The sequence below is a fragment of the Cynocephalus volans genome, chromosome 1 (genome assembly GCF_027409185.1).
Source record: "Cynocephalus volans isolate mCynVol1 chromosome 1, mCynVol1.pri, whole genome shotgun sequence".
Taxonomy (NCBI): domain Eukaryota; kingdom Metazoa; phylum Chordata; class Mammalia; order Dermoptera; family Cynocephalidae; genus Cynocephalus; species Cynocephalus volans.
In genome coordinates this window covers 107,703,192-107,730,657 of record NC_084460.1, presented here as the reverse complement: position 1 = coordinate 107,730,657, position 27,466 = coordinate 107,703,192, and the positions used below count along the sequence as shown (strand labels likewise).

Sequence of the window (27,466 nt, the reverse complement as noted above, 5' to 3'; positions counted from 1 at the left end):
AGCTCTTCTTTTCTGAGTTCATGTTTCTTTTCTGCTTACCTAGGGCAGCTTGTGCAGCTGGAAGAGAAGGGGCAGGGTTCGGTGCCCTGGTCAGTATATGGTGTCTACATCCAGGCAGCTGGGGGCCCCTTGGCATTCCTGGTCATTATGGCCCTTTTCATGCTGAATGTGGGCAGCACAGCCTTCAGCACCTGGTGGTTGAGTTACTGGATCAAGCAAGGAAGTGGGGTAAGGTTCCTCATCAATGGGAAAGTTATACGTCTAAGATCATGGCCGTCTCCTTATATTCCCTGGCTATTCTTAGGGAAACTGTTCTAGTTTTCATTTAAAAGAAGCAATGAACAAGGCTTTTCCAGCATGAAAAATATGAGTTTCTAACGTAGCCTTAGAAGACAGGAAAAAAACTTGACCAACCCTTGGGGCATTAGGGCTTGTCAATAGGACACCTGCAGGCTGTCTGATCTCATCTAGTAGAAAAGAGAGGAGGAGGTGGGCAAAGCCTGCCTGTGTGTGCCATGACCACATCCCAGGGTCTTTGTCCTGCACCCTCCCTTGAGCTGGAAATGGTCCTGAGCAGGAGCTCTTGGCAATCTTTAGGAGTCTTGCCTCAAGAGAGCCTTGCTTCCAAACAGAACACCACAGTGACTCGAGGGAATAGGACCTCTGTGAGCGACAGCATGAAGGACAACCCTCTCATGCAGTACTATGCCAGCATCTATGCCCTCTCCATGGCCGTCATGCTGATTCTGAAGGCCATTCGTGGAATTGTCTTTGTCAAGGTACGCGGTGGTGGGTGACCTCTGCTCCTCCTCTCCCTGGCAACTGGTCAGGCTTTGTTGTGGCATCTCTCTGGTTTGTTCTGAGTAGGGGAGCTGCCTTAAAGCAGGATGGTCCTAGCTAGGATGACTTGTATTCCGTTAGCCTCAGCCTTTTCCTGTCAGTTACCCCTCCCTCCTGATCACTTGCACTTCCCCAGCTTTGGGAGTGGATGTCCTGCAGATGGTGACCTGGACGAGTAGGAATGGAGCCCATCCTGAGTCCCTGGGTCTCTGGACCCTGATCACTTTGTGCTCTGCTCCTCAGGGCACACTGCGAGCCTCCTCTCGGCTCCATGACGAGCTTTTCCGAAGGATCCTTCGAAGCCCTATGAAGTTTTTTGACACTACTCCCACAGGGAGGATTCTCAACAGGTTTTCCAAAGACATGGATGAAGGTATTTCTCACTGATCCTTTCTTTTATGCTCTGGAGCACAAACGGGGGCTTACAGTGCTTCCAGCCTCCCTCGATAATGCTGCAAATGTGCAGATCTGTGTACGGATACTTCAAAAAGCTCATGTAAAACTGGAATTGAAGGGCCGGCTCATGGTTCACTTGGGAGAGTGTGGTGCTGATAATGCCAAGGCCATGGGTTTGGATCCCTATATAGGGATGGCCGGTTCACTCAGTTGGGAGAGTGTGGTGCTGACAACGCCAAGTCAAGGATTAAGATCCCCTTACCAGTCATCTTTTAAAAAAATAAATAAAAAATAAAAATAAAAATGGAATTGAAAGATAATATGAATCTACAACCTCTGACAGGTTTTCTGGATGCTGCATGGGCTGTGCCTGTGCCAAAACTTAAACACTCCCCATAGCCCAGAATAATAGTGATGCCTCCTGACATTAATTGAGGGCTTACTGTGTAACAAGCAGTGTGCTGAATGTTTTATGCACATTATCCTAATCCTCACAGCAGCTCCTGTGAGGTGGTGTTGCACCCATTGTGTACATGAGAAAGCTGATGTCTGCAAAAGTTAAGTATCTTGCCCAAGATCATTCAGCTGTTGGGTAACAAAGCTAGGAATTGAGCACAGATCTTTTAAGCCCAAGGCTAATGTTTTTAACTACTGCACTGTGGCTGCCTCCATAGGAGATTTTTCCAGGCATTGATAGGCCAATGTAAAGCCATGGCCAGAGAAGGAATCAGAACCATTCCTGATACCAGAACTGAGGTATAACATGTTCCCACATCTGTAAAATGCACATGTGCACATGTGCATACATATGCAGACACATATAAACACACATGAGTGGAAAAAAGACGGGCTGGTTGTTTAGTTCAGTTGGTTAGAGCATGAGGCTGATGACACCAAGGTCCAGGGTTTGATCCCTGTACCAGCCATCAAAAAAAAAAGAAAAAAAAAAAAAATCAGTGGTATCAATATATCTGGGATTTGCATGAAAGTACTTTAGCCAAAAGAAAAAAGGGTGTGAGGTGGGATGGGGTGAGGAGACAGCCAAAACAAGAAGAAGAAAATGTTGATAACTGTCGAAGGTTCTATACGTTTCTTTTGACTTTTGTGTATGTCTAAAAATTTCCATGCTGAAAAATTTCTTAGATGTTAGCAGCAGTTCACTGGTATTGGTATAATAATATAAATTACTTTTGTTTTTTGCACACTTATTTCCCAACTCTTTTTACAACAAGCATATATTACTTTGTAAGAGGAGAAAAATGTTTAAAGGGGTTGGGCAGAATAGTGAACCAAAAGAAGGGGCTAAAGTAGGAAAACCACTTAAATTTTCGTGGAACAAAAAAATTAAAGCAACCAGGTGTGTAGATTTTCCTCTGATCGGACTGTTTAAAGACAACATCATGAACTTCAAATAGGGATTTTGTGGAGCCTGTTTTTATTTTTTAAAATTTTTAGTTCTATGTTCCTCATTTATGGATCCTAACAATCTGACACTCGTTCCTTACGGTTTCCCCAGTTGACGTGCGCCTGCCGTTCCAGGCTGAGATGTTCATCCAGAATGTTATCCTGGTGTTCTTCTGTGTTGGAATGATCGCAGGAGTTTTCCCATGGTTCCTGGTGGCGGTGGGGCCCCTTGTCATCCTCTTTTCAGTTCTGCACATTGTCTCCAGGTAAACAGGAAGTGTTCGTGTCCACCTGGGCAGAGGACAAAGCCAGAGTTGCTAGTCTACCACTATGACACAGGACTCATTCTCTCTCCAGAGTCCTGATTCGAGAGCTGAAGCGTCTGGACAATATCACGCAGTCACCTTTCCTCTCACACATCACGTCCAGCATACAGGGCCTTGCCACCATCCATGCCTACAATAAAGGGCAGGAGTTTCTGCACAGGTTGGTACTGATGGGGCCAGAGGCATCAAAGAGGAGCCAGCATCCCAGCATTTCATGAGTCTGAGGCCCCTCAAGACTAGAGTTGGGGATTAAAGCTCATTACTAAAGGTATTAGTGATTTAATGGATAGGTCTCTGATTATAATTCACTTGCTTGGTGGGACTCCCTTCTGAGCAAATAAGAAGACAAAAATACAGATTTGGAGTCCATTGGTTTTTTTGTCCTGAGAAGCTATATTTGATGGAGTTTTCCTTTTTTTTGGAAAGAGTAAAAGGTAGTCATTGACATTAGAGTAGCATTTTATTTAACCATTGAGTATAGTTTATTTGTGAAATTTACATATATAGTCATTGTGGAGATTTGTATTAACAAGAGATTGAAACTAACCTAAGTGTCCTTCAATAGAGGACTGGTTAAATAAGGTATGGTATATCCCTATAGTGAAATATTATGTGACCCTTAAAAAGAATGAGGCAGCTCTGTAGATACTGATATGGAATGACCTCCAAGATACATTAGTGAAAGAGCAGTGTACAGATGTGTTTATATCCTGTGCTACCTTCTGAGTGTGTGGTTATATCTGTAATATTTAGAATAGCTCTGAAAGGATATGAGAAACTATTAGTTGCCACTGGAAGGGGGGACTGGGTAGCTGGAGGACAAGTAAGGGAAGGACTGACTATTCATGGTAAAACATTTTGTAACTACAATTTTCTAGCCCATATATATATTTCCTATTCCAAAAATTAGGTAATTATTTTTAAAAGAAATTTATAATAGAAAGGGTAGAAAAAAGTTATTTTCAAAATGTTAAATGCTTCCTAACTTTAAGTGGAAAAAAAATAAATTTTACCGAATATGTATATGTGTATATACATACACAGTAAATGTAAGTGCATTGAGAAAATGCTGGGAGGAAATGCAGCAGAATATTAACTCTGGTTTTGACTAGAAATTTTTACATTTTCTTTTATTTTTGTTGCATTTTCTACGTTTTCTCTAAAGAGTAAATATTTTATTGTAAGAAGGAAAAGTGAGTTGTTGGGTTTTTTTTTCTAAATTCCCTATATAAAAGATGACTGGTAAGGGGATCTTAACCCTTGACTTGGTGTTGTCAGCACCACGCTCTCCCAAGTGAGCTAACCGGCCATCCCTATATAGGGATCCGAACCCGTGGCCTTGGTGTTATCAGCACCACACTCTCCCGAGTGAGCCACGGGCCGGCCCTGGAAAAGTGAGTTTTTAAAGCAGAGGACATCTGCCCGGCGAAACTTCCTGCTCTGGAGTTCAGGTTGCCCGTGGGGTCTGATCTGCTGTCGAGGACCCCTGGTGTCAGCAGTGCCACACTCCCTCAGTGTTGAGTGTTGTCCAAGACTCTCTGGCTATGGTTTACCTCCTTGTCCTGGTATAACTAGAAAACCCCATGTCCTCTTGTGTGTGAGGCCTAGAATACCTGCCCTTTAGAAGTTCCCATGTCATTCTCCCAGTTAGAAACAAGGAGTACTTAAATACTTGCCCTCTGTTCTGTGATTCTCTGAAGCTTTGACATCATCCGTGTGCAGGGTTGTGTAGTTCTTTATTTGACCATTGGGTGTTCTGTCTTACTTTCAGGTACCAGGAGCTACTGGATGACAACCAGGCTCCTTTCTTCTTGTTCACATGTGCAATGAGGTGGCTGGCTGTGCGGCTGGACCTCATCAGCATTGCCCTGATCACCACCACTGGGCTCATGATTGTTCTCATGCATGGGCAGATTCCCCCTGCCTACGCAGGCCTTGCCATCTCTTATGCTGTCCAGGTCAGTATCTGGGATGGGGTATTGTCTTTGCTTGAGTCCTTCCTGTGTTGGTGTAGAAGAGGAATGGTGGGTGTTCCACATTAAGCCATTGTTTCATTTCTGAACCCCTAGAGCTTCTTCTGGTCTGATATGACAGTAGTAATCTGGATTTGACTGAGAAAGGTGGGGATGAGAGAGAGGTAGAGGTGGAATCTAAGAATAAAGGGATTCAACTCTGTTGCATGTATTTAAGAAATAGGTGCTATTTTCTTCATAAAGAAACATGATTTTGAAAATTGTTTCTTAATTGTATATTTCTGTGTTCACCACCATGCATCTCTGGCCTCTTCCTAGTCTTCTGAGAAAGTTTATATCTTCAATATGCTTCTTATATGCATTTTCTTTTCAGGCCCCTTATTTTCCCAATACTGTTATATATATAAAACCTTCTGGTTCCTAGGGATGATTGAAGGTCTTCATGTAGTTCAAAGAACAATTGAGAACTTGAGCACTGACCAGATACTGAAGATGTTAATTATTATTAAAATTTTTTGAAATAATGGTATTGGAGTTGTGTTTTGAAAGAGTCTTTATATTTTAGAGAGCTACAAGTATGTATGGATGGATGACGTATGTATGTATGAAATGATAGGATATCTGGGATTTGCCTCCAAATAATACGGGGTCTGGAGTGGGAATGGGTGTGAGTGAAGATGAAATAATATTGGCTGTAAGTTGACCATTTTTAAGGTGGAATTTTGGTATGTGGGAGTTTATTATACTACTCTTTCCACTGTTGTATGTTTTTGACAAAGAAAAATAAAAAGTAGCCAAAGGAACCCAGAGATGTGTGTCTGCACAGATACCCAAAAATTGTCTGTCCACATTGTGCATACTAACTTGATGACTAGTTGGGGAAGATAATGAGTTAGATGTACTGTGTTTCAGAATTCCCAGTTTGAGGTGCCCAAGGTTCTGCATTGACTTGTTTCCCAGCCTTATATCTCTCGTTTGCTTTCCTGGAAGCATTCTCATTTGTTGCTCACAGGCTGATATCTCCATTTGTTATGACTGCCACAAACAAGTTCAGATACAAGTTGGAAACCCAAAAGTTATTCAGCTGCAGATATGTGTAATTGGAAATACAAAGATGGATAGAAAGATTTTGGGTACAAGACAATAGTACCAGCAGTACCACAATGCCACCTGCATTCACTGAGCATTGCAGTTAGTGAGGGGTAATAGAAATCGTGTTAAATGTTAAGAGAATGGCTAGATACCTAAAACCAGCTGCTGCATGTGCCCAGTTAGTTCTTACAATTGGTCTTCTAGATGAAGAAACTTCTCTAGCATTGGCCTGGTACATATTGATAATGAATGCTCTCTTGGATTTTTGCTTTCCATTATCAGTTAACAGGGCTGTTCCAGTTTACAGTCAGACTGGCATCCGAGACAGAAGCTCGATTCACCTCAGTGGAGAGGATTGATCACTACATTAAGGTCAGACTGCTGCAGGTTTTTTACTGTGACCTGACCCCTCCTAGAGTCATTTTACCCTTTACTGCCTCAGATGGATGTGTGAGGAGGGGCTTGTTTTCTCTGCCTACTTATCCCACAGAAGAGAACCAGTAGTCTCTCCAGCATGCTTGGAATGGAGAAGAGAATGCCCTAAGAGTTTTTAAATATATTTGTGAATTATGTCCAGTTGAGAACTTATGTTCATTGGCTAGTGTAAAATTTTCCTTACAGTGTTTAAAACCATGTATTGTTTTAATTCTTAGTTTAGTTCAGTTGTTCTTAACCAGGGATGGCCATCAGTATCCCCTGTTGAGCTTTCAGCCAAGACAAATGAGGGTCTCATCTCTGGAGATTCTGATGCAGTAGGTCTGGGTGGGACCCAGGCTTTCATAGTTTTAACAGCTCCATAGCTAATTCTAAACTGCATTCACAGTTTAGAAATCAGTAAATTTAATTGATACCAAGAGTATCTAGCTCTTCACACCTTCCCCTGGGAGCCCATTCAGTCTTGTCATGGGGTGGCATCTCGCTGGCATCCTAGTTGGAACTCTTAAAGCAATTTTCTGTAGAAAGAAGCAGTCATGAGTAATTAGGATTCTTAAATTTAACTCAGTTCTCTGTAGTTACCTATTTTGTGAACTGCCTTGAGACTATCATTTATGTTATTATTTACTTGAGAAGAATACACTCCAAGTTTCAAATAATTGACTTAGGTAGCTTGAAAAACTGTAGTTTCAGTTGAGAACTGAATGTATGTAAACTTTTCTAGCAGAGACATGCTTCACTGATTTTTTTTTTAACAATGAATCTCATTAATTGTAGGATATTTCTCAAACTTACAAATGATTATTCCCAAAGAATGGCAGGTCGCTAGTGTATCTGGTAATAGGTGTTTTTTATGTTTAGATATTAGCCTCTTTGCCCAATGTTTTGGTCTGTGGAAAATAGTGTGTGTTTATATATGGATGTGTAGTGTTTGAGTTGATATTTGTATTAGTCAGTTTTCTGTTGTTTATAACAGAATACCTAAAACTGGGTAATTTACAAGAAAACAAAATTTATTTCTTATAGTTTTGGAGGCTGGAAAGTCCAGATCGAGGGGCGCATCTGGTGAGGACCTTCTTACATGGCGAGGGCTGAGCAAGAGCATGTTTCCTCATGTTTTCTTCCTCTCCTTATAAAGCCTCCAGTCTGGTCCCTGATAACCAATTAAACCATTCATCCATTAATCCATGAATGGATTAACCCATTCGTGAGGACAGAGTTCTTATGATCTAATCACCTCCCAAAGGCCCCACCTTTCAAATACCCATAGTCTGATTCTCCACCCTCGTAACACTTTTACAATGGGGTTCAAGCTCCATTCAGTTTTAGAGGAACATTCAAACCATAACAATATTGCTATTAGTGAGAATCTCATGCCAGAGTGGTCAGGTTGATGGTCAGCGGGGGTACAGAGTGGACCCTGTTCAAACTAGTCATGTTTATGAGGACTGCCTTCGCACTGCCAATCCCCAGCCTGGAAGCCTGTCCCAACACAGAGTCTTTCTAGCCTGGAGTTTTAGACTTCGGTTTCTACCTCTCAGAGCACTATAGTCTTTGACCTTTTAAGGCTATGTGCTCCATGGCTAATTGCCAGAGTTTTAAAACATTGTGAAATGTGACTGTTGGTGACAAAAATTACCTAATCAGTTATTTCACAGCATTTTAAAGCTTGAATAGATTTCCGAGATCATCTAATCCATTCCCCACAACTTGCAGATGAGAAACTAAGACCCAGAGAAGAGAAGTGACATGTTTGGGTCACACAACTATTAGTGGCAAAATTGGAATTAGAATCTGTGTCTCCTGAATTGACCAAGATACGTCAAAATGCCAGGATCTGGTTAGATGTTCAATAAATATTACTTTCCGGGCCGAGCCCGTGGCGCACTCAGTAGAGTGCTGCGCTGGGAGCGTGGCGACGCTCCCACCGCGGGTTCGGATCCTATATAGGAATGGCCGGTGCACTCACTGGCTGAGTGCCGGTCACGAAAAAACGACAAAAAAATATATAAATAAATAAATAGATAGATAGATAAATAAATATTACTTTCCTTTCTTCAGGTTTAGGCCAGTGGTTTTCAAACGGTGAAATCCATTTGAAAGTTTAATATTTTCAAAGAACCTCAATAAAAACTGATGTGGTTGAAGAGGGATGGAGGGCCTAATGCCTTACGACTTAGGTTCTCCCTCAGTCCCCAAGGCAGTTTTGTGGAAGAATTCCTGAAGACAAAAAGCAGTTTGAAAACCACTGCCCTCTCCAAGGTGCTGCTTAGTAGCCATTGTACTCTGTCCCTGTCTGGTTCAGCAGTGATAAGCATTTACTGCCAAGGGAATCTTTCATAGCAAGGGGACAGGGTGGCAGCTGCCTCTGTGTGGCTGCTATGACTATCCTGGTTTTACTTGTCTATGGCAAAGCTTGTAGCTCCCCAAGAATCTGGTCAGTCTGAACCAGCCACTTCTGTCTCCCCAGACTCTCTCCTTGGAAGCACCTGCCAGAATTAAGAACAAGGCGCCCTCCCCTGACTGGCCCCAGGAAGGAGAGGTGACCTTTGAGAATGCAGAGATGAGATACCGAGAGAATCTCCCTCTGGTCTTGAAGAAAGTGTCCTTCACCATCAAACCTAAGGAGAAGATTGGCATTGTGGGACGGACAGGATCAGGTAAGGATATGCAAAGGCCTCTCCAGAGAAACATTTGAACCCATCAGAATTTAGCTGTGTTGAATATCACTTTCATACCTTCAAGCCAGATTCTTGCCAAATAAGTGATTAGCGTCTCAGGTTCTAAGTTTATTTTTAACCTTACTTGATGACATTTAGAGCTTTTTCCAATCAAAAGTATACGTTCTCAATGCAGAACATATAGCAAAGTACAAAAGGGAAAGAGCACTCACGACTTTACTACCGAGAGACCAGCTTGGTCACATTTTGGTGGATATCTTGTTAGGCTTTTTATGTTAACACGTATGTTTACAGAAATGTGGTCACTTTACACATGCTGTTTCATGGCCTTCTTTTAAAACTATCGGTATTTTTCCATGTCAATTAGTGATTGCTGTGCAGCATCATACAGAATTCTGTTTTATGAATGTACTATAATTTATATTTAGCCAATCCCCAGTTGACAAGGAATTGAGTTTGTTGTCAATTTTTCACAATTATGAATAGCACTGCAGTGAACATCTCTATTTTTATGAAGTCAAAACATATGAAGAATTTTATGGACTTTGTGAAATATCACCAATATAGCCTCATTTGTCAGAAACTAACATAGCCCTAAAGAAGCAACTTATATTCCTTCAAAGGCAAAAATTATTTTCTTGATCCAACATCAGTTGTAAAGAAGTAAAGTGGCCTTTGTTTTATGTTTTTAGGTGGTTTACCTCACTCTTATTCTTAGAAATGTGTTACAATATACCCTTTAAATTTCTAGGTTTGAGACTTGAGTAATGTATTTCTTTCCCTTTTCTCTTCCTGAATAACATTTCAAAGACTGAATCTTGTCGTCTTTTACTAACCTGTTTATCCTTGTGTGAAAAGTCTCTTTGGTTCAGTTAGCATTAGCTTTCTGGACTCCATGCTTCCTCGCTTCCTTGACATCAAAACTCTTCTAGCTTTTTTCCTTGCAATTGAAAAAATATATATCTTTTTTTTTTTTTGGCTAATTTACTTTAAGGAACCTTTTAAGGAAGAAAAGAAAAAGTACTTCCTGGCCTTCAGTTTGAGGGAAAGATTTCACGTCAAGATAAAACACTGCCCCCAGGTTTTCACACTGGAGAGAGTCTTCAGGGAGAATGGCCATGCTGCACCTCTCGCTCTCTCTCTCAAGCCCCCTTTTCTGCATTGGCCCCGAGGGGGACACTGCTCTCCTGAAAACAGACTAATGTCCCCTTTCAATGATTTCTCTTTAACACAAGATAGACAGAAATATTCACCAAGACTTTATTAAACAGCAGGGAGTGACAGAGAGATAAAGAAGAAAAATAAAACAACAATAAATAGTCTGACTTAGAAAGTCTAAACTCTAATCCTGTTATAGCTTCCTTCAAGTTTCATGGGCCCTGGCCCTGCTGAGGTTATAATCAAGGACAACACCATGAGGACTTTATTGCCTATGGTGTAGATTCGGGGAACTATAGTCTTCCAGTCCAGGTGGTCCAACCTAGGCACCTTTTGTTAAAGTGGAAGAACTTGACCCATTTATTTGAGCACTGTTCCTTCTTTAGCTTACATCTTAAAACAACGCACTGCCTTGGCCCTCAGAGAGTGTCTGCCACCCCTCCTTATATCTGGGTAAGGGGCTGATAACCAAGTCCCCTAATCCTGAAGAGAGTCATTCATTTTTAGGAGAATTGTCCTGCTACATGGACCAGGTTCCCAACTCATTTCTGGTAGATAGATATGAGGGTTGCTGCATTAGGAAGATGGGTGGTTTTGAGGATTCCTGTTAGGTTGTTTGACAGGGGGACAAATACTGACAGCAGGGTTGTGGCTGCAGACACCAAAGGCAAGGCAGGCATTTGAACCCTCAGTGCTTGCTGAAAAGAGTCGTGGTGATCCCAGCGAGGCTCTCACAAGAAGTATTTCAGAACATGGAAGCAGGAGAAGGGTAGGAGAGTTCAGAACGAGGCATTCAGCCAAGGAAAAGTGGTTCAATAGCTAAAACACTGTAGTTCTAAATCCAAACCATGGGTCCATGTCACAGAAAAGTAGACAGGACTATGGCAAACCCTTTTTTTTTTTTGGCACTATATAGCGAGCCTTTTAAATATCTATATATATCCTTAGAGCCGGCCCGTGGCTCACTTGGGAGAGTGTGGTGCTGAGAACACCAGGGCCCCAGGTTCAGATCCTATATAGGGATGGCCGATTGGCTCACTGGTTGAGCATGGTGCTAAGAACACCAAGTCAAGGGTTAAGATCCCCTTACTGGTCATCTTATATAGGATTATAAATAAACAAATAAATAAAATAAGTAAATATTTATATCCTTTGACTTAGTAATTTCAGTTCTGAGAATCTATTCCAAGGAAATCATCTGAAGTAGAAGTAAAATTTGAGAACTGAGGTATATGCCACAACATTATTATAAGTTTTTTATAAACTAAATGTCCAACATTAGAGGACTGGTTAAATAAGTAGGAATATATCCACATGATGGAATGTTGTAGCCACTAAAATTTCATCTTGAAAAGTTTTTAACGATATGGTTGAGTGCTTATCATACAGTGTTAAGTGAAAAAAAGCACTTACAATATTGTATCTCTGGTGTGATCTCAACTCTAGGAAGAGACTGAAGGGAAAGAAATGGATCAAAAAGTACATTAGGGCCATCCCTGGCTCACTTGGGAGAGTGTGGTGCTGATAACACCAAGTCAGGGGTTAAGATCCCCTTTCTGGTCATCTTTAAAAAAAAAAAAATACACTAGTTGAGTTCATGGGAGATTAATGTTGTTATGTATTACGTAACTTTTTAAATGAAGATTCAACCAAGAAAAACTGTTCTGCTTATCACTGTAATATTGAGCTCATTATTTTATTCCCCCAAACCTTCTTCTCTGCCATAGTTCCCTATCATAGGAGAGTCATCCACAGCCACCTAGTTACTTAAGCCAAAATCTCCTTCCCTTGCATGCTTATCCATGGAACTTCTCCCATTCCCCAGCTGCTGCTGTGCTGATGGAAAACCTTATCTTAGTTTCTCTGTCGGCTATAATAAGGGGACAAAGAAAGAAGACACCTGTCCTCTGGCTTGCCCCCCAGCTGCTTGCCGTGAGATCTCTGTTCTCCTAACTTTGCCTAAGAAGTAGTAAATCCTGTGCACCTATTCCTAAGGTGAAAGGGAGGCATTTTTCTGTTTTACTCTCATGAAAGTGGAACGGTCCCTCTCATTCCTTCTCAGGCTGAAGCTGTGTGGTTCAAAGGTATCTGCTTTGTAGCTCAGGAAAGCTCATGACTTTTTTCTGTTTCTGACTCATTTTATACATTGTCTCAGTTAATCAGTTGAAATAATGATTGAATAGCATTAGGAAAAATAGATGATTTTGCCCTAAGGATAAAGCAGTTTTGTCTTCACAGAGTTTGCTAATAAAGCTACTTTTCTTCATGTCTTCTCGCTCATCAGGGAAGTCCTCTTTGGGGATGGCTCTCTTCCGACTGGTGGAGTTATCTGGAGGCTGCATCAAGATTGACGGAGTAAGAATCAGTGATATTGGCCTTGCTGACCTCCGAAGCAAACTCTCCATCATTCCTCAAGAGCCAGTGCTGTTCAGTGGCACTGTCAGGTGAGGACCTGAGCACCGCATGGTTCGGGCCTCATCAGAGGCCAGGTGGGTGTGTTGGATCACACGAGGCTATAGCCTCTGCCTGAACCAAGATCTCAGGGCCTGTGGCCCAGTGCTTTTCCCACACCATGTTGTTCCCATTGCAGAAGTGAGACGTAGCCCCACTGCACAAGCCACTTTATTAACTAGCCAGCAGGGAGGCCCAGCAGCTTGGTGGCAAAGAGGTCAGAGTGATTTGAGCTCAGAGCCCTGCTCCGTGACCATTCCTAAGCCTGTTTCCTCACTCATAAAATGGGGATACTTTTAAGACCTGTTGTTGTGAAGACTGAATAAATTTGTACAAATTATACAAGCACAGAGCCTGGCAAATGGTAAGCATTCAGTAAATAGTAGTTGCTGTCATTAACCCCGTCACTGTCGTCCTCCATCTGCCATCTGCCTCCCGTTGCATTTTTTTTTTTTTTTCTTTCCTCCCACTCCATTCTGTCATCTCTACTAGGTATGCTGAAAGTTGCAATTCTAATGATGGCTTTCAGGTGTTATTACAACTCTTATGTTTTCATTTTCTAGTATCTTCCCCACCTTTGATACTTACTCTGGGATGATGTTTCTTCCTGAAATCTGCAAGCATGCCAAAGATAAAATTCCTCTTTTTGGCCTGTTAAAATAGTAACTAAGAAGGAAATATATTTTGTACCATTATTTCTTCTATACTTTATCCTACCTTTAGGCTTAAGCTTCTGCCTCCTAAAAACAATGGGTGTCTAAACTTTGTGTCCATTTTTATTCAGGCTGCCTCTGTTTGGAAATAAAAACAGCTTTAACTATAGAGCTGACTTAGGGCTGGCCAGTTAGCTCACTTGGGAGAGCTGGTAACACCAAGGTCAAGGGTTTGAATCCCTGTACCAGCCAGCCACCAAATAAATAAATAAATAAATAAATAAATAACTATAGAGTTGACTTAGATTGGACATTTTTTTAAATCATTCTAAAAGTGGTATTCCTATTTCCTCTTTAATTTTTAGCAGTTTCCAAAAAAAAAGAAATGGTACTAATTGAATTTCTAATAGCCATAGACGTAGACACTGTTCAGACTTGTCTTTAAAGCTAGGTCCCCCCTCTTTTTCAGAAATGGCATTTGAACTAATTTATTCAAGGAGGTTTGCTAGATATCTTGGTCTTCTCAGACTGCTATAACAAAATATTGTAGACTGGGTGGCTTAAACAACAGAAATTTATTTCTTACAGTTCGGGAGGCTGGGAACTCCAAGATTGGTGTGTGGTGAGGGCCCTCTTCCTGGTTTGCAGATGGCTATCTTGTTATATTCTCACATGGCCTTTCTTTGGTGTGTGCACTCAGAAAGAGAGGACAGAGAGAGCTCTTGTGTCTTTTCCTTTTCTTATAAGGGCACTAATCCCATCATGAGGTCCCGACCCTCATGACCTCATCTAAACCTAATTACCTCCCTAAGACCCCACCTCCAGTATCACCACATTGGGGGTTAGGGATTCAACATAGGAATTTTGGGACACACAAACATTTTAGTCCATAGCAGTAAACTGGAATTCTCATGTATATTCATGTAGGGTCAACACTCATGGGTGTGTTTATTCTAGCATTTCTCTAATCGAATTTGAACAGTATATACTAGATCTGTTGGTGGTAAATCATTCCTTTTGGGTACTGGGGTAATAAGGTCCAACAAGCAAAATCAGAGATTAGTATTTATTGAAGACTCAATTCTAAAATTAAGAAATTAGTGTTGCCAAATCTGCTCTTCCCACACATCTCTCTACTTGTAGATGCTACAGGAACATCTTTGGGGGAAAAAAAAAAAAAAACTGGCCTTATAATATTTGTTTCTGGACAAAAAAAAAAAAACATGTATTTTTTTGTTTTTTAGTCATCGTTTAGAAGAGAATCAAGAAAAAAGGCATATTAAACTTTAGACTTCTCTTGAAAATACTGCCACCAAGAAGCCTGTTTTAATTTTAAAGTTTTACAGCACTGCACTTGGGTTTGTGAATTGGGGGCTTCTAGCGTTAATGGTTAAGAATTGACCGTGAGCATGTGCAGCTGGTGTTTTTAAAACATTATGTAAGTGTAGCTTTCATGAAATTGGGACCATTTGTTTTTATCTCCAGAGAAATGTTTGCTGCTTTATGAATAAGCTTGGTAGTTGATGTGCTGCTGTCCTGAGTTTGTAGTTATTGAGCTCAGAGTACAATTTGGGGAGTCAGCTATGCAAACTGAGAAAATAGTCATGTAAGTTTAATTTTCTGCCAGCTCTAATTTTTTCTTTTTCAGTCAGTAGTAGACATTGAGGAAAAGTTAAATCCCAGACCTTCTGTCCTCTTTTTATTCCCGGAGGTTTCTTATAGATGCCAAAGAACATTCAGCTTCTGGCATTATTTAGCTTTTCTTAGAAGATAGAAAGCCTGTGATGAGCTTCTCAAGGCAAGGGCGACCAGCTGTTTCCTCATCTTCCTCCTAGAGATTCTTACCAGCATTGGGGGTGGGTACATCTTCTTGAGATAACAGCACACAATTAAAACTTGAACTCATAGAGGGAAAGCAAGGTAAAAACCAAAATCCAACAAAACTCAGAAAAGTCACAGGTTACAAATTTCTGAATTGTTCTGCATGCAAATATGATCTAAATCACAGACTAGATAATTCAGGGCCACACCCCTCCCTAGATTAGCCAGAACCTCATTCCATTCCAAGACCTGTATCCTAGCCCTCCCTATCCATCTGTCTGGGTTTGATCTCTTAGGCCTGTGTTTCTGCAGCCTGTCCCTTTCCTCTGCCTTTTCCCTAATAGTTGGCCCCAGGAGGAGAGGCACCTTCTCATCCAGGCCTTAAGAGCTTTTGCTGGCCTCCCTCTCTCATGCCCTGGCAGTGCTTTGCATTCTTCTCCCTTTTCCCAGAGGTCCCTGTGCTTCTTGGTCCCAGAAAGCCTAGCCCTAGCCTCTGCCCTAACCCTTCTGCTGGAGTGCTTTCCATCCTGCAGACTGTCTGAAGCCTTGCTGGGCTGGTGGTTAATCTGCATCTCAGTGAGACTGGTCATCCCCAGCTGTCACTCTTGTCTCTCTGAGTCTTAGTCCCCTGTGACGATGGGTACCTTCTCACCACCTGGAGCAGTTCTGCTTGATGTCCATTCATTAGAAAGAAGCAGTGTTCTCATTTCTTCCTGTTCAGATGCCCTCTAGATCTGCTCATTAAATTTTCTTACTTTTGAGGAATTTCTCTGGCTCTCAACTCACAATCACAGCAAAAGGAACTGAGTCCACAACTGACCTGTTTTGTTTTGGTTCATCCTGGGCCCAAAGCACCTTCAGACAGAGCATCTAGTACTCTAGATGGCATGGAAGTTTCTCCAGATGTGATGAGGGTCTCTGAATTATCCTATTGTTTAAGGGAACCCCCTTTTCCTTTTTTTGCAGTCTTAATCCCTGTAGAACTTGAGAATCCCCCAAAACTTCTAGTCTCTATGTCAGAAAGTAATGCTGTGTCTAGAAGAATTGTATGAAGAGCATCAATAGTAGCTAAGCTTACTGAGGGCTTATATGTGCCAGATGCTGTCCTAAGCATTTTAAGTGTATTAATTGATCAAATACTCAAAACTCTATGAGGTAGATACTATTATTATGCCTAGTTTATAAATGGAGAAACTGAAACCCAGAGAGAGTAAGTAATTTGCCCAAAGATACACAGATAAAAGTGGCACAGCTAGAATTTGAATGAGGGCTGGCCAGCAATTCTTTAGCATGGAGCCATGCGGCTATGCTGTGTACAGACCACGGCAGGGCAGCTCCAGCAGGAAACGAGGCAAAGCAGGACTCAACTGCTGTGTGGAACCAATCATGATTTCCCATGGGTTGGGGTGCAGTGGTGATAGGTTGCCCCTTCTTTCTAGGTTTGATAAGGACTTCTAAAAGACTCTTGTAAAGAGCATTGAAGAACTTGTTAAATAAAACAATAATAATAGTAAGTTAATAAATAAAATGATTTTTTTAAAAAAGCTGAGAGGGTTATAGCTCAAAAGTGAGACCTCCTGTTGCAACTACAAAGGTCAGAGAGTTTACTATAAAGTATGAGGAGGTCCATATTAGGGAGTATTTTATTATGAAAACTTGCATTGCCACCTGGATAAATGTTACTCCAAGGATTGTCTTGCTAATCTTGCCCATGGGAATTCCCAACAGTCTTTGTTAAACCAGGCAGAAATGTGACTGACCTTTTATTCCTCAGACTTGGGACAGAGAACACAGTTTCAGTCTGTCATGGATCTGTTGGTATATCAGTGTAGAAGCTTTTCCTAAAAGGCAGTTGGAAAGGAAAGCAATAAACACTGATCTTATCAGCCCAGATGCATGTGTCGGCAGATTCCAGAGTGGCAGAGGGACAGGAAGATCAGGAACTTTCAACATGTGTCAATTTTGTCTTTTTGATTGGAAACAGGTGAACTTTTCCTTAGGCTTAGCCCAGGGTCTGCATTTAACAACATTAGATTATCAACAAATTGGACCACCTTCTTTAATTAAGGGTGCTCTTCCTAGATGGCATACCTATAGAGATCAGTCTTCCCCATCCAGAGCTTTCACAGATACGACTCTATCAACTATTTCTGATCCTGTACTCAGGATCCTATGATTATTGTGTCCACGTGGAAAATGCAATGAGTATATGAGTCAGAAAATCACCAAGCAATGTAACCAGGCATGTAATGTGTCCCTGTGTACTGTGTCAATTTAACAGCTACAAGTTATTGAGTGCTGTGTTCCAGGCACTGTACATATAGTGTCTTAATGTTTACAGCCTACTTAGTAGTGTCACTGTATCCCCACTTTATAGATGAGGAAATTCAGGAGTAATTTGTCCAAGGTCACACAGGTGGTAAAAAGCAGGGCTGTGATTTGAGCCCAATCTGCGTTGATGCTTTGTGTGCACACACTGTCTCTCCATGACACTGCTCTTTGCTTCTGTTATTACAGAAAAAGTATAAGTTGTGACATACTAATGCATCTTATCAAGAAGCCAAATAAGGATTTTTTTCATACAAAAAATACTGAACAGTGCTAGCGCATGGGATACAATAATGAATGAGATCCAAACAGGGCTCCTGATCCAGTGGGGGCGGGGACAGGGAAGGGGGAATGACAGTGAACAAGTGCTGAGTGCCATAATAAGGGACACCTAGTCTGGGCTGAAAGGATCAGGAGACACTTCCTGAAGGTAATATCTAAGACAAGACCTGAAGGACTAGAAGGAATCGTAGCCGAGGAATAACAATAAAAATAACATGATGATTATAATACACAGTGTTAACTGTGCACCAGATGGTACTGCTGTAAGTGCTTTCTTTACACTGATTAAGTGTAGTCTTCACAACCACCTTTTGAGGTGGGTGCTCTTTTATCCCTTTCTCATACGTGAGGAAACCAAGGCATAAGGATTAGGTGAACAGGCCAGGGTGATTGCTAGAGCCTGCACAGCAATCCCAGTTGTCTGGCTCCAGGCCCCTGGCTTTGGACCAGTGTCTCTTGAGTAAAAGGGTCAGGGGAGGTGAGCATGTTCCAAGCAGGGGGAAGCATGTGTGCAAAGGAGGCCCAGGAGAGCAGGGCTGGTGGGAGTCTCCCACATGAGTCCAGAGGTGCCCACATGGCTTGATCGAGGCAGGGTGCCAGCCTGCTCTTCCTTCTCTCGGGCAGAGTTCTGTGGTAATGAGCTGCCTGTATTTGCATGCCTGAAATTAGTAACCCGACATGGAGACAGATGTGGCATAGAGCTACTGTTCCTGTTTCCCCCAAAGGCTTTCCTGTTTCCCATATACCAATCGTAATTTTATGAGGAAAGCAAATTATACGTAATACCTCTTAGCTGACTAGATCTACAAATGTGTTCAGATCAAGACAAGATACCCCAAATTACTGTAACATCCCAATTTTCCACCAAATATTTGTTCCACCAACACCTCTCCACTGTGATCCTCAAAGACAAAGATTTTTTCATTGTTTTTATCATTTCCAGAAATGTCCAGTCCTGATCGTTTAGTATCATCCTTGATTTCCTTGAGGCACAGTAAGCCAGAGTAGTCCCCACACTGGTCTTCTGTACCAGTAAAATTCCTTCCTCTTGAGTTGCCCTTTATTAGAGAATAATAAATGCCACTTTATTATTTTTTATTTCTTAGAGGATAATAAATTGCTCTGCCTCCTGCTGGACCAGTTCTTCCTCCTGGTCAGGCTAGCTGTTGTTGAGCCCCCACTCAGTGACAGGGCTCTCAGCCTGTGTTTCAAGAAGAAAGAAGGTGTTTTTCTAAGTTTGTACAAATAGAGAGATGTATTTTAATATATATGAGTATCTGCATAGAAAAAATCTAGAAGGATATATGCCATAAAATGGTAAAAATATTTCTTTATAGGGATATCATTAAAAGTGATTAAAACATGTACTGGTTTTTGTATTTTAGGGAGTTTTGAATATCTGTATTTTTAAAATTTTTCTAAGCTTCTGTTATATAATAAAAATAATAAAAGTTAAGCTTTGTAAAGAAGAAAGGGAGACCCAGTCCATTCTCAGAACTTCCATCCATGGCTGGCTGGGGAATGAGCCACCTGTGACTTCCAGTGTTTTGAGTTCCCCTTTTCCTGTGTGTATGTGTTAAACTTTTACCAGATAGCCACTACGATTTGGTCACTTAAATGTTGGACCACTGAGAAATTCCTATTATGTTTCTCCCTAGGTCAAACTTGGACCCCTTCAATCAGTACACCGAAGACCAGATTTGGGATGCCCTGGAAAGGACACACATGAAAGAATGTGTAAGTGAAGAGTCAGGGCAGTGCTGTGCTGCAGGTGCACAGGTGGAAGCACAGTCTGCGCTGGCTGCCTCTGTCCAGCCACGGCCTTTCTCTCCACCTCCAGGATGTCAGTGGAGTGAAAGAGCGCTGCAGAGCAGGGCCTCCCAGGCATTTCAGACCTGCGGTAAAAGTTAATCTCTCCCGACCCCACCTCCCACACCACCACCCATGGTTATATCCATTGACTGAGAAGATATCAATGACAACTACTCAGAATTCAGTAATGCTTTTAAATTAATTTCTATTTTATTAATTTTAACACTATAACATACTTTTGAAGCATCCATATATGTGCAAAATATATATAATTTATTGAGACTACAGAAAACATGTAGTATGCATATGGGTCACAGACCTCTTAGGGTAACTCAGCAGGCTCCACCTGCAGCCACAGTCTACAAATTGATACCACTGGCCTGGAGTGGGTTCTGTGGTACCCCTGGGTTGAGTCAGGCTCTGCTTTTATCTTTTTTATACTGGGCTTCCTCAAACAATTTTATTTGAAGAATAAGTTCTATAGCTTATAAAAAGTTTGACAGCCATGAGCCTACAGCTTTGTACAAACATTTTGGGGGGTGGATAGGGTGGCTGGCCAGTACAGGGATCCGAACTCTTGACCTTGGCATTGTCAACACTGTGCTCTAACCAACTGAGCTAGCCAGCCAGCCCTGGACTTCAGGAGAGTAATTTTGCTTACTTAGTCTCCTAATTCATGACCATATTTTCAGAACCAAAAATTAGGGCACCCTATCCAGCAGGATTTGGGGGATGTCGAAATATTGCAATTTGGGGGATATTTTGTTGGTATAAAGCTAACAGAATAATATATTTAAAGAATGGACTGTCCTAGAAAATGTGGGGCCTAGTACACATGACCATCACACCTGTACCTTCTTTTTGGATGAGCCAGGTTCTTGACTAGTAATTCTTTCATCTGTTCCAGAATAATTTCTTTTTGCTCCTGGATTTTTTGAAAAAATTGACTTTAGTTCTCTACCATTTTAATCTCTACTTTCCTTTACCCTAGATTGCTCAGCTACCTCTGAAACTTGAATCTGAAGTGATGGAGAATGGGGACAACTTCTCAGTGGGGGAGAGGCAGCTCTTGTGCATAGCAAGAGCCTTGCTCCGCCACTGCAAGGTAAGGCAGTTTGGTGGGTGGCAGGGAAGGGGGACACAGTGGAAAGAACAGGCCTGCTGAAATTCAGCCTTGCCCTGAGGCACTGGGGTCCAAAGGTATTCCTGGCTCTGAGTCCAGTGGCACTTTCTAAGAGCATGACCAGAGATGTTTCTCCACTAACCTTGACACAATTTAGGTATATGGATTTTGTGGGGGGAGAAGAGGGGATGTGTTTTGTTTTGTTTTTAACTTCTCTGACCCTTCAGTATCCAAGGATGACTTCTGTTTCTGGCCAGTGCGTAGTTGTAGTACTGTACTGCAAACCATAGGCTTAGAAGATTTAAAAACTGCAAGAGACTTCCAGGTCACCAAATTCAGCCCCCTCATTTTACAGACAGCAAAAGGGAGGTCCAGAAAGATTAATGTTCATGTTCGTTGTCCCAGAGCAAATAGGGGCAAATATTTGATTAGATCAGTGTTATACACATATCCTACTTATGGAAATCAAGGCAAACATACAGGTTTGAAGTTATGTTAATTCTAAGCAAAGGAGTATTTTTACATATGTGCATACTTAGAAAAACGGGTATGGTATACAATTTAAATAATGAAATACACATTTAGCAAGTCCTAGATTAACCAGAATGCTAAAGGAATTTATTGATCCCCCCTTTCTCCTTTGCTTCACTGGCAGATTCTGATTTTGGATGAAGCCACAGCTGCCATGGACACAGAGACAGACTTACTGATACAAGAGACCATCCGAGAAGCATTTGCAGATTGCACCATGCTGACGATTGCCCATCGCCTGCATACAGTGCTAGGCTCTGATAGGATTATGGTGCTGGCCCAGGGACAGGTACTGAGCCCTCCAGGGACCTTGGCTTGGCATGTGGCCTTGTCTGGGAGGAAAACTGACCCCTGGCAGGAATATGCTGATTGCCATCTTCACACGGCTCTGGGCATCCAGATAAGCAGCCGTAGCACCTCTATTCTGATTGCTGTTGGGAGGGATACAGCCTTCCCAATCAAGAAATTGTATTACCCTGGGCATGTTGAGACCAGCCACCCCGTTTTTGCTCCTTGCAATCATGTAGTGGTGCCAAACTTCTTATCCTGTCATTCCAACCCTTCCCACAACCTTGCCTTAGCCTAGCCTTCTTTATTTCCCACTCTCCCCTTGCAGGTGCCATTAGCCATAGACAATCTTGACTCCTTTAAGCTTTTTCACCTGTCTTTATTCAAATGGTTGCATCTACCTAACATGCTTTTCCCCTTGTTCCTGCTCCCATATCTACATGTTTACAATCTGCCTCTCCCTGAAGAAAGACATGGCTTACATGCCAAGGCTTCCATGAAACGAATTGCCTCAGCTGCCTTAAACTTTATCTGCACCTCTCTTGTAGCTCTTCTGCCTCATCTGATGGTAAATGTGTGATGCCCTGTCTCCCTAGAGAGCTCCCTACAAGCTCTTAAAGGGCGGGGGTCTTATTTCATTCATCCTTGGGTTTCCAGCAGTGCTCAGAACTACCGTTCTTTGCACAAGTAGATGTTAAGTAAATTTATGTTGGACAAATACCTCTTTTGTGTGCCCCTGGATGGAAATAAATTAGGATTTGGCAGAAATTAAGAAGCCATTCATAATGGGTGATTTGTCTTCTGTTGTTAATAATAGCTACCATAATAGCTACTTGTATTGAATGTTTATTACGTGTCAGGCACTGTGCTTAATGCTTTACATATACTCTCTCAACATATAACCAATTGTCACAATAATGAAAAAGAGACAGATATCATTAACTCTGCTATACGGATGAGAAGCCTAAGTCTCAAGGAACTTAAATAGCCTATCTCAGGTCCACAGGAAGTGGAAGAGTTGGGACTGAACTCAGACCAGTCCCAACCAGTGCTTTTAACTACCACACTGCAGTCTATTTGGGGAGAAATATTGAGAAAGCATTTAATGTGGCAGGTTAGGCCTGGGCTTCAAAGCTGAGTTGAGAAAACATAGGGGTTAATGATTTTTCTCCATCTTAAAAGTATTTTGACGTTAGTGTTTTTTGTGACTATTCTTGTTTGCATTATCCTAAATGTTTACTGAGATTCTGTTATATGTTAGCTACACAGAGCTACTACTCTGTACATAGGTGTTAAGTAGAACATAATAAAATAAGTCAGAAGAGACCAAGAACACCTTCTGGGATATTCTTTCTTAAAGACACAAATCCACACCACTTTGTTTCTTTAGGTGGTTCAGTGTTGTTTTGGAGTGGGGAGTGGCTGACTCTTTATGAGGGACTTTATCCTTCACTTCCCTTAATTTTTTTTTATGTTAATTAAAATTTCCTTGTAATTTTAGGAAAACTTAAAATACACAAAAAAAGAATAAAGGCAAAAACAAGATCACAAGTCATTTAGCCCCCAGAGATAATAAGTATTATCTCAGACTATCTTATCCCCTGCCAGTATTTTTCATGCATCTATACACAGGCTCCTACAGACAGAAGCTTCCTGCCATAGACACAGAATACCAGGCTACAAGAGGCTTGGACAGTAGGATTTTGTTGTCCCACATGGCAGGAGGGCAGTGGGTTGGCTTTTCTGCAGCCCAGCAATGTCAGGCTCTGTGTCACCTCCAGCCAGTGCTTACCTTCCTCTCCAGGTGCAGGGTGTCTGCTGCTCTGGCACCCATGTCCATCCTCACACAACTCTGGCCAGAAGAAGGATACTTGCTCCTCATACCCCTCTCCATTGGACAGGATACCCTTTCCTCAGAGCACCCGGGAGACTTCCCCGTACATCTCCTTGGTCAAGGGTGTGTCCCATGCATTTGCCCTGTGGCAAGGGAGGCTGGGAAAGTGAATACGTGCATTTTCAGCCTCTGTCACAGGAGGCAGGTTCTGCCAGCATATCACTCAATTTTCTACTGCAAGATGATTTTCAGTGGCTGTATAGAAGTCCACCATAAGAATGGATAATTGGCTGAGTCAGTTCCTCACTTCCTATTTTTCCCTGTCAACTAGACATTCTGAGCTCTTCCTCTTCCATCTATAGAGTTAGAGCAGCTTGCATAACAAAATGACATTTGTCTGGTATGCCCTTGACTTGAGGTACAGTTTTTCCCTCTGCAGTTTGCAGAACCTGGTTGATTGGTTCCTTTATTCCCAAGGCTGAAAGAATTGTTTTTTATATGAAAGAGATCTGGAGATCTTTCTCCCTGACCTTTCTCTTACACCCTGGTTATTAAAAAAAAAAAAAAAAAAAAAAAAAGGTGGGAGGCACAGCAAGGCTAGTTGAATTCTATCCTCAAGGGGCTTTGGGATTATGTCCCTTCCTGAGCAGTGGCTCCTCAGAATCACCCTGACTGTCCCAGAGTCACATCCTGACACCGTCTCCTTCTTTTACAGGTGGTGGAGTTTGACACCCCATCAGTCCTTCTGTCCAATGACAGTTCCCGGTTCTATGCCATGTTTGCTGCCGCAGAGAACAAGATTGCTGTCAAGGGCTAACTCCTCCCCACTGATGATGTCTTTTCTTTGGAGCATTGCCATTCCCTGCCTGGGGCGGGCCCCTCATCGCGTCCTCCTGCCGAAACCTTGCCTTTCCCGATTTTATCTTTCGCACAGCAGTTCAGGATTGGCTTGTGTGTTTCACTTTTAGGGAGAGTCATATTTTGATTATTGTATTTATTCCATACTCATGTAAACAAAATCTAGTTTTCGTTCTTAATTGCACTCTAAAAGGTTCAGGGAACCGTTATTATAAATGTATCAGAGGCCTATAATGAAGCTTTATACATGTAGCTATATCTATATATAATTCTGTACATAGCCTATATTTACAGTGAAAATGTAAGCTGTTTATTTTATATTAAAATAAGCACTGTGCTAAGAACAGTGCATATTTCTTTCTATCATTTTTGTACAGTTTGCTGTACTAAAGATCTGGTTTTGCTATTAGACTGTAGGAAGGGTAGCATTTTGTTCTTCTCTAGCTGGTGGTTTCACAGTACCAGGTTTTCTGGGTGTCCAAAGGAACACATGTGGCAATAGCGGGCCCTCCTGCGGCCCCTCTGTGGCCTCTGGCAGCCACTCCAGGGCAGGTGGGGTGGGGCTGCAGGGGGCTGTGCAGAGCGCCGTGAATTCTCAGGGCTCCTGCTTTCTGTCCTGTTGTCACTGTTTCTGTCAGAAGAGCAGTGGGCAAAGCCCCAGACCCCTTTTCACCCCCTCCATCAGGAATGAGAATCACAGAGACATTTCTCAGAGAGAGGGGAGTTCCTTTCCTGCCTTCCTCTTTTTGCTGTCATTTCTAAGTGAGAATCAGTCTATTCACAGAGTGTCCCACTGCCTCAGGTTCCTAATGCTGGCCACTGCACAGAGCTCTCCAGCTCCTAGACCTGTTGGCTCCAAACCCAGGAGCCAGCTGCTGCTTCTTTAAGTGGTACTTTTTTGGTTGCCTGTTCCCACACCTCCACAGTTCAGTGACAGGGTTCAGGATTTTGTGAGTCTGTTTTCCTTTCTCACCGCAGTTGTCACACAGTCTCTCTGTCTCTCTGTCTCTCTGTCTCTCTCTCTCTGTCTCTCTCTCTCTCTCTCTCTCTCTCTCTCCCTCCCTCCTCCTCTCCCTCCCTCCAAAGTCTGCAACTTTAAGCAGCTCTTGCTAATCAGTGTCTCACACTGGCGTAGAAGTTTTTGTACTGTAAAGAGACCTACCTCAGGTTGCTGATTGCTGTGTGGTTTGGTGTGTTTCCGCAAACCCTCTTTGTGCTGTGGGGCCGGTAGCTCAGGTGGGCATGGTCACTGCTGTCATCAGTTGAATGGTCAGCGTTGCATGTCGTGACCAACAAGACATTGTCGCCTTAGCATGTTTGCTGAACACCTTGTGGAAGCAAAAATCTGAAAAAGTGAATAAAATTATTTTGGATTTTGTAAAACTCTTGTTGTATAAAATAGTTCTCTGAGAAAGGAGTGAGATGTCCTTGACTGGCTTTGGTGTACCAGAGCCTTGGATCTGAATATCCAATTCATGTGAGTATTACATGTGGAGTTACATCTGGAAAGGACAGATAGCAGAGCTGGTGGTTGCAAGGGGCATGGAGCCCAAAGTGCCTGGAATCATCTCTAGTGGGCCTTAGTCCCTGCAGCCTGTGTCCCTGGACATGGTCATCAAATGAAGCTTCTTGGCTGCTAATAAATGGGTGGGGAGCAGGAAGGTGAATGGCTGTAGTGAGGTAGGTGGCCATGGTGAAATATATTTTAAATGATTAGGCATTCAAACAATATAATTGCTGTTTCAGCCTATTCATTGAGATTAACCCCTTGAGAATTAGTACCCATTCAAAAGGATACTCATTCTAAAGTGTCTGAGTATATTTTGTTGAATGCAGCCAAGAAAGCTTTGAGACTGTTTGGTACTAGTGCTGCTGACCATCAGTGGAACTCATATCTTAAACCCAGCCTTTTTTGTAAACTAGTGTCTTAAAAATCCAGGGGCTTGTCTCTAAATTAAAGTTCCTCAGTTGTCACATTTCAAGTGTTCAGTAGCCACATGGGGCCCGTGGGTATTGTATTGTACAGTGCAGATGTTCCATCATTGCAGAAAGTTCTGTTGGACAGCACTGATCTAAACAGTAATCACTCTTATTGATGCACTGGATTTATCTTCCAAGAACAATACGGGGTCAACATAGTGAGACCGTTTAAAGTCTTCCTGTTCAAACTCTGTTGCACATGACACTAACATCCCCTGTTTCAGTTCTTTTCTCTCATATCTCTTGGTTCTCCTCCCACCTCTGCCCATGCCCTTTTCTCTCCCTGCATGGGTACTTTCAGTCCCACCAGTACAGTGGCAGCCCTTCAACTGTGGGCATGGCCTCTCTCCTTAGGAGCATCTCCAGCTGCCTGCTGAGTGCCTCCTCTGGGCGTCTCCCAGTCACCTCAGCCAGCACTCGCTGTCATAGTTAGTAGCACCACTGACCTCCTGGTCTTTCAGGCTAGAAGCTTGAGTTCGCCTATAACTCTCCTGCCCCTTCCCTCTACAAATTCAGCCCCTTCTGGGTCCTGTGTACCACCACCACCTGCTTCTCTCTCCCTCTGCCCTAGTTAAGCCCCACTTCCCTTCTTTTTCATATTGTAGACCTCTTAACTGGTCTCCTTGCCTCAGTGTCCCCCTCTGAACAATTGTATATACCACTGCCAAAATACAGACCAAAAATGCAGGTTGGTTAAATACTTCACCCTCCAAAAATCTTCAAGGGACAGGTGCCTATAGAATGGTTCATGCCCCTTATCTTGGCAGTCAAGGGTATCCATTACCAGGCTCCCGCCCTTCTTTTCTACTCAGTATTCCTAAAAACAGACGATACATATATTTTCACACCTTTTCCTTGATCCTCTCTTGTCAAACAAAGCCATGATTTTTTTTAAAAAAACTCAGTTCAAATATTATCTCCTCCACAAAGTCTTACTCTTCAAACCAAATTTATCTGGGTTTCTACAACACTTTGCTGACACATCTATTTTAAGGTTTACTTTATTTTGCTTTGCATATTATAGTTGATGATTGTGTTTTTGCCCATGAGTATAAGTTTCTTGAAGGCAGTAAGTCATCTTATTTTTGTATACCTTGTAATCCCTAGCTTAAGTATTATGTTTTACACATAAACATGCTTGGTAGGTATCACACCGTTCACCCAACTCTTGAATAGTGCCTTATACATGTATGCTTAATG

The 27,466-nt window shown here is 42.2% G+C and overlaps 1 protein-coding gene across 4 annotated transcripts in view; it reads left to right on the top strand.

Moving 5' to 3' along the window:
• The window catches only part of ABCC5 (ATP binding cassette subfamily C member 5), an 83,777-nt gene extending 58,108 nt beyond the window's left edge, over window positions 1–25,669 (top strand). For all 4 annotated transcript variants that reach the window (XM_063087261.1, XM_063087254.1, XM_063087279.1 and 1 more), the window contains exons 18-30: window positions 44–228; window positions 633–779; window positions 1,084–1,213; window positions 2,753–2,906; window positions 2,998–3,126; window positions 4,738–4,924; window positions 6,314–6,403; window positions 8,937–9,126; window positions 12,590–12,749; window positions 19,499–19,577; window positions 20,644–20,757; window positions 21,431–21,595; window positions 24,144–25,669. In XM_063087261.1, the coding sequence (XP_062943331.1) occupies window positions 44–228; window positions 633–779; window positions 1,084–1,213; window positions 2,753–2,906; window positions 2,998–3,126; window positions 4,738–4,924; window positions 6,314–6,403; window positions 8,937–9,126; window positions 12,590–12,749; window positions 19,499–19,577; window positions 20,644–20,757; window positions 21,431–21,595; window positions 24,144–24,245 (1,832 nt within the window). In that variant the 3' untranslated portion in view covers window positions 24,246–25,669. The remainder of the gene's footprint in view (window positions 1–43; window positions 229–632; window positions 780–1,083; window positions 1,214–2,752; window positions 2,907–2,997; window positions 3,127–4,737; window positions 4,925–6,313; window positions 6,404–8,936; window positions 9,127–12,589; window positions 12,750–19,498; window positions 19,578–20,643; window positions 20,758–21,430; window positions 21,596–24,143) is intronic.
• The last annotated feature ends 1,797 nt before the right edge of the window (window positions 25,670–27,466 follow it).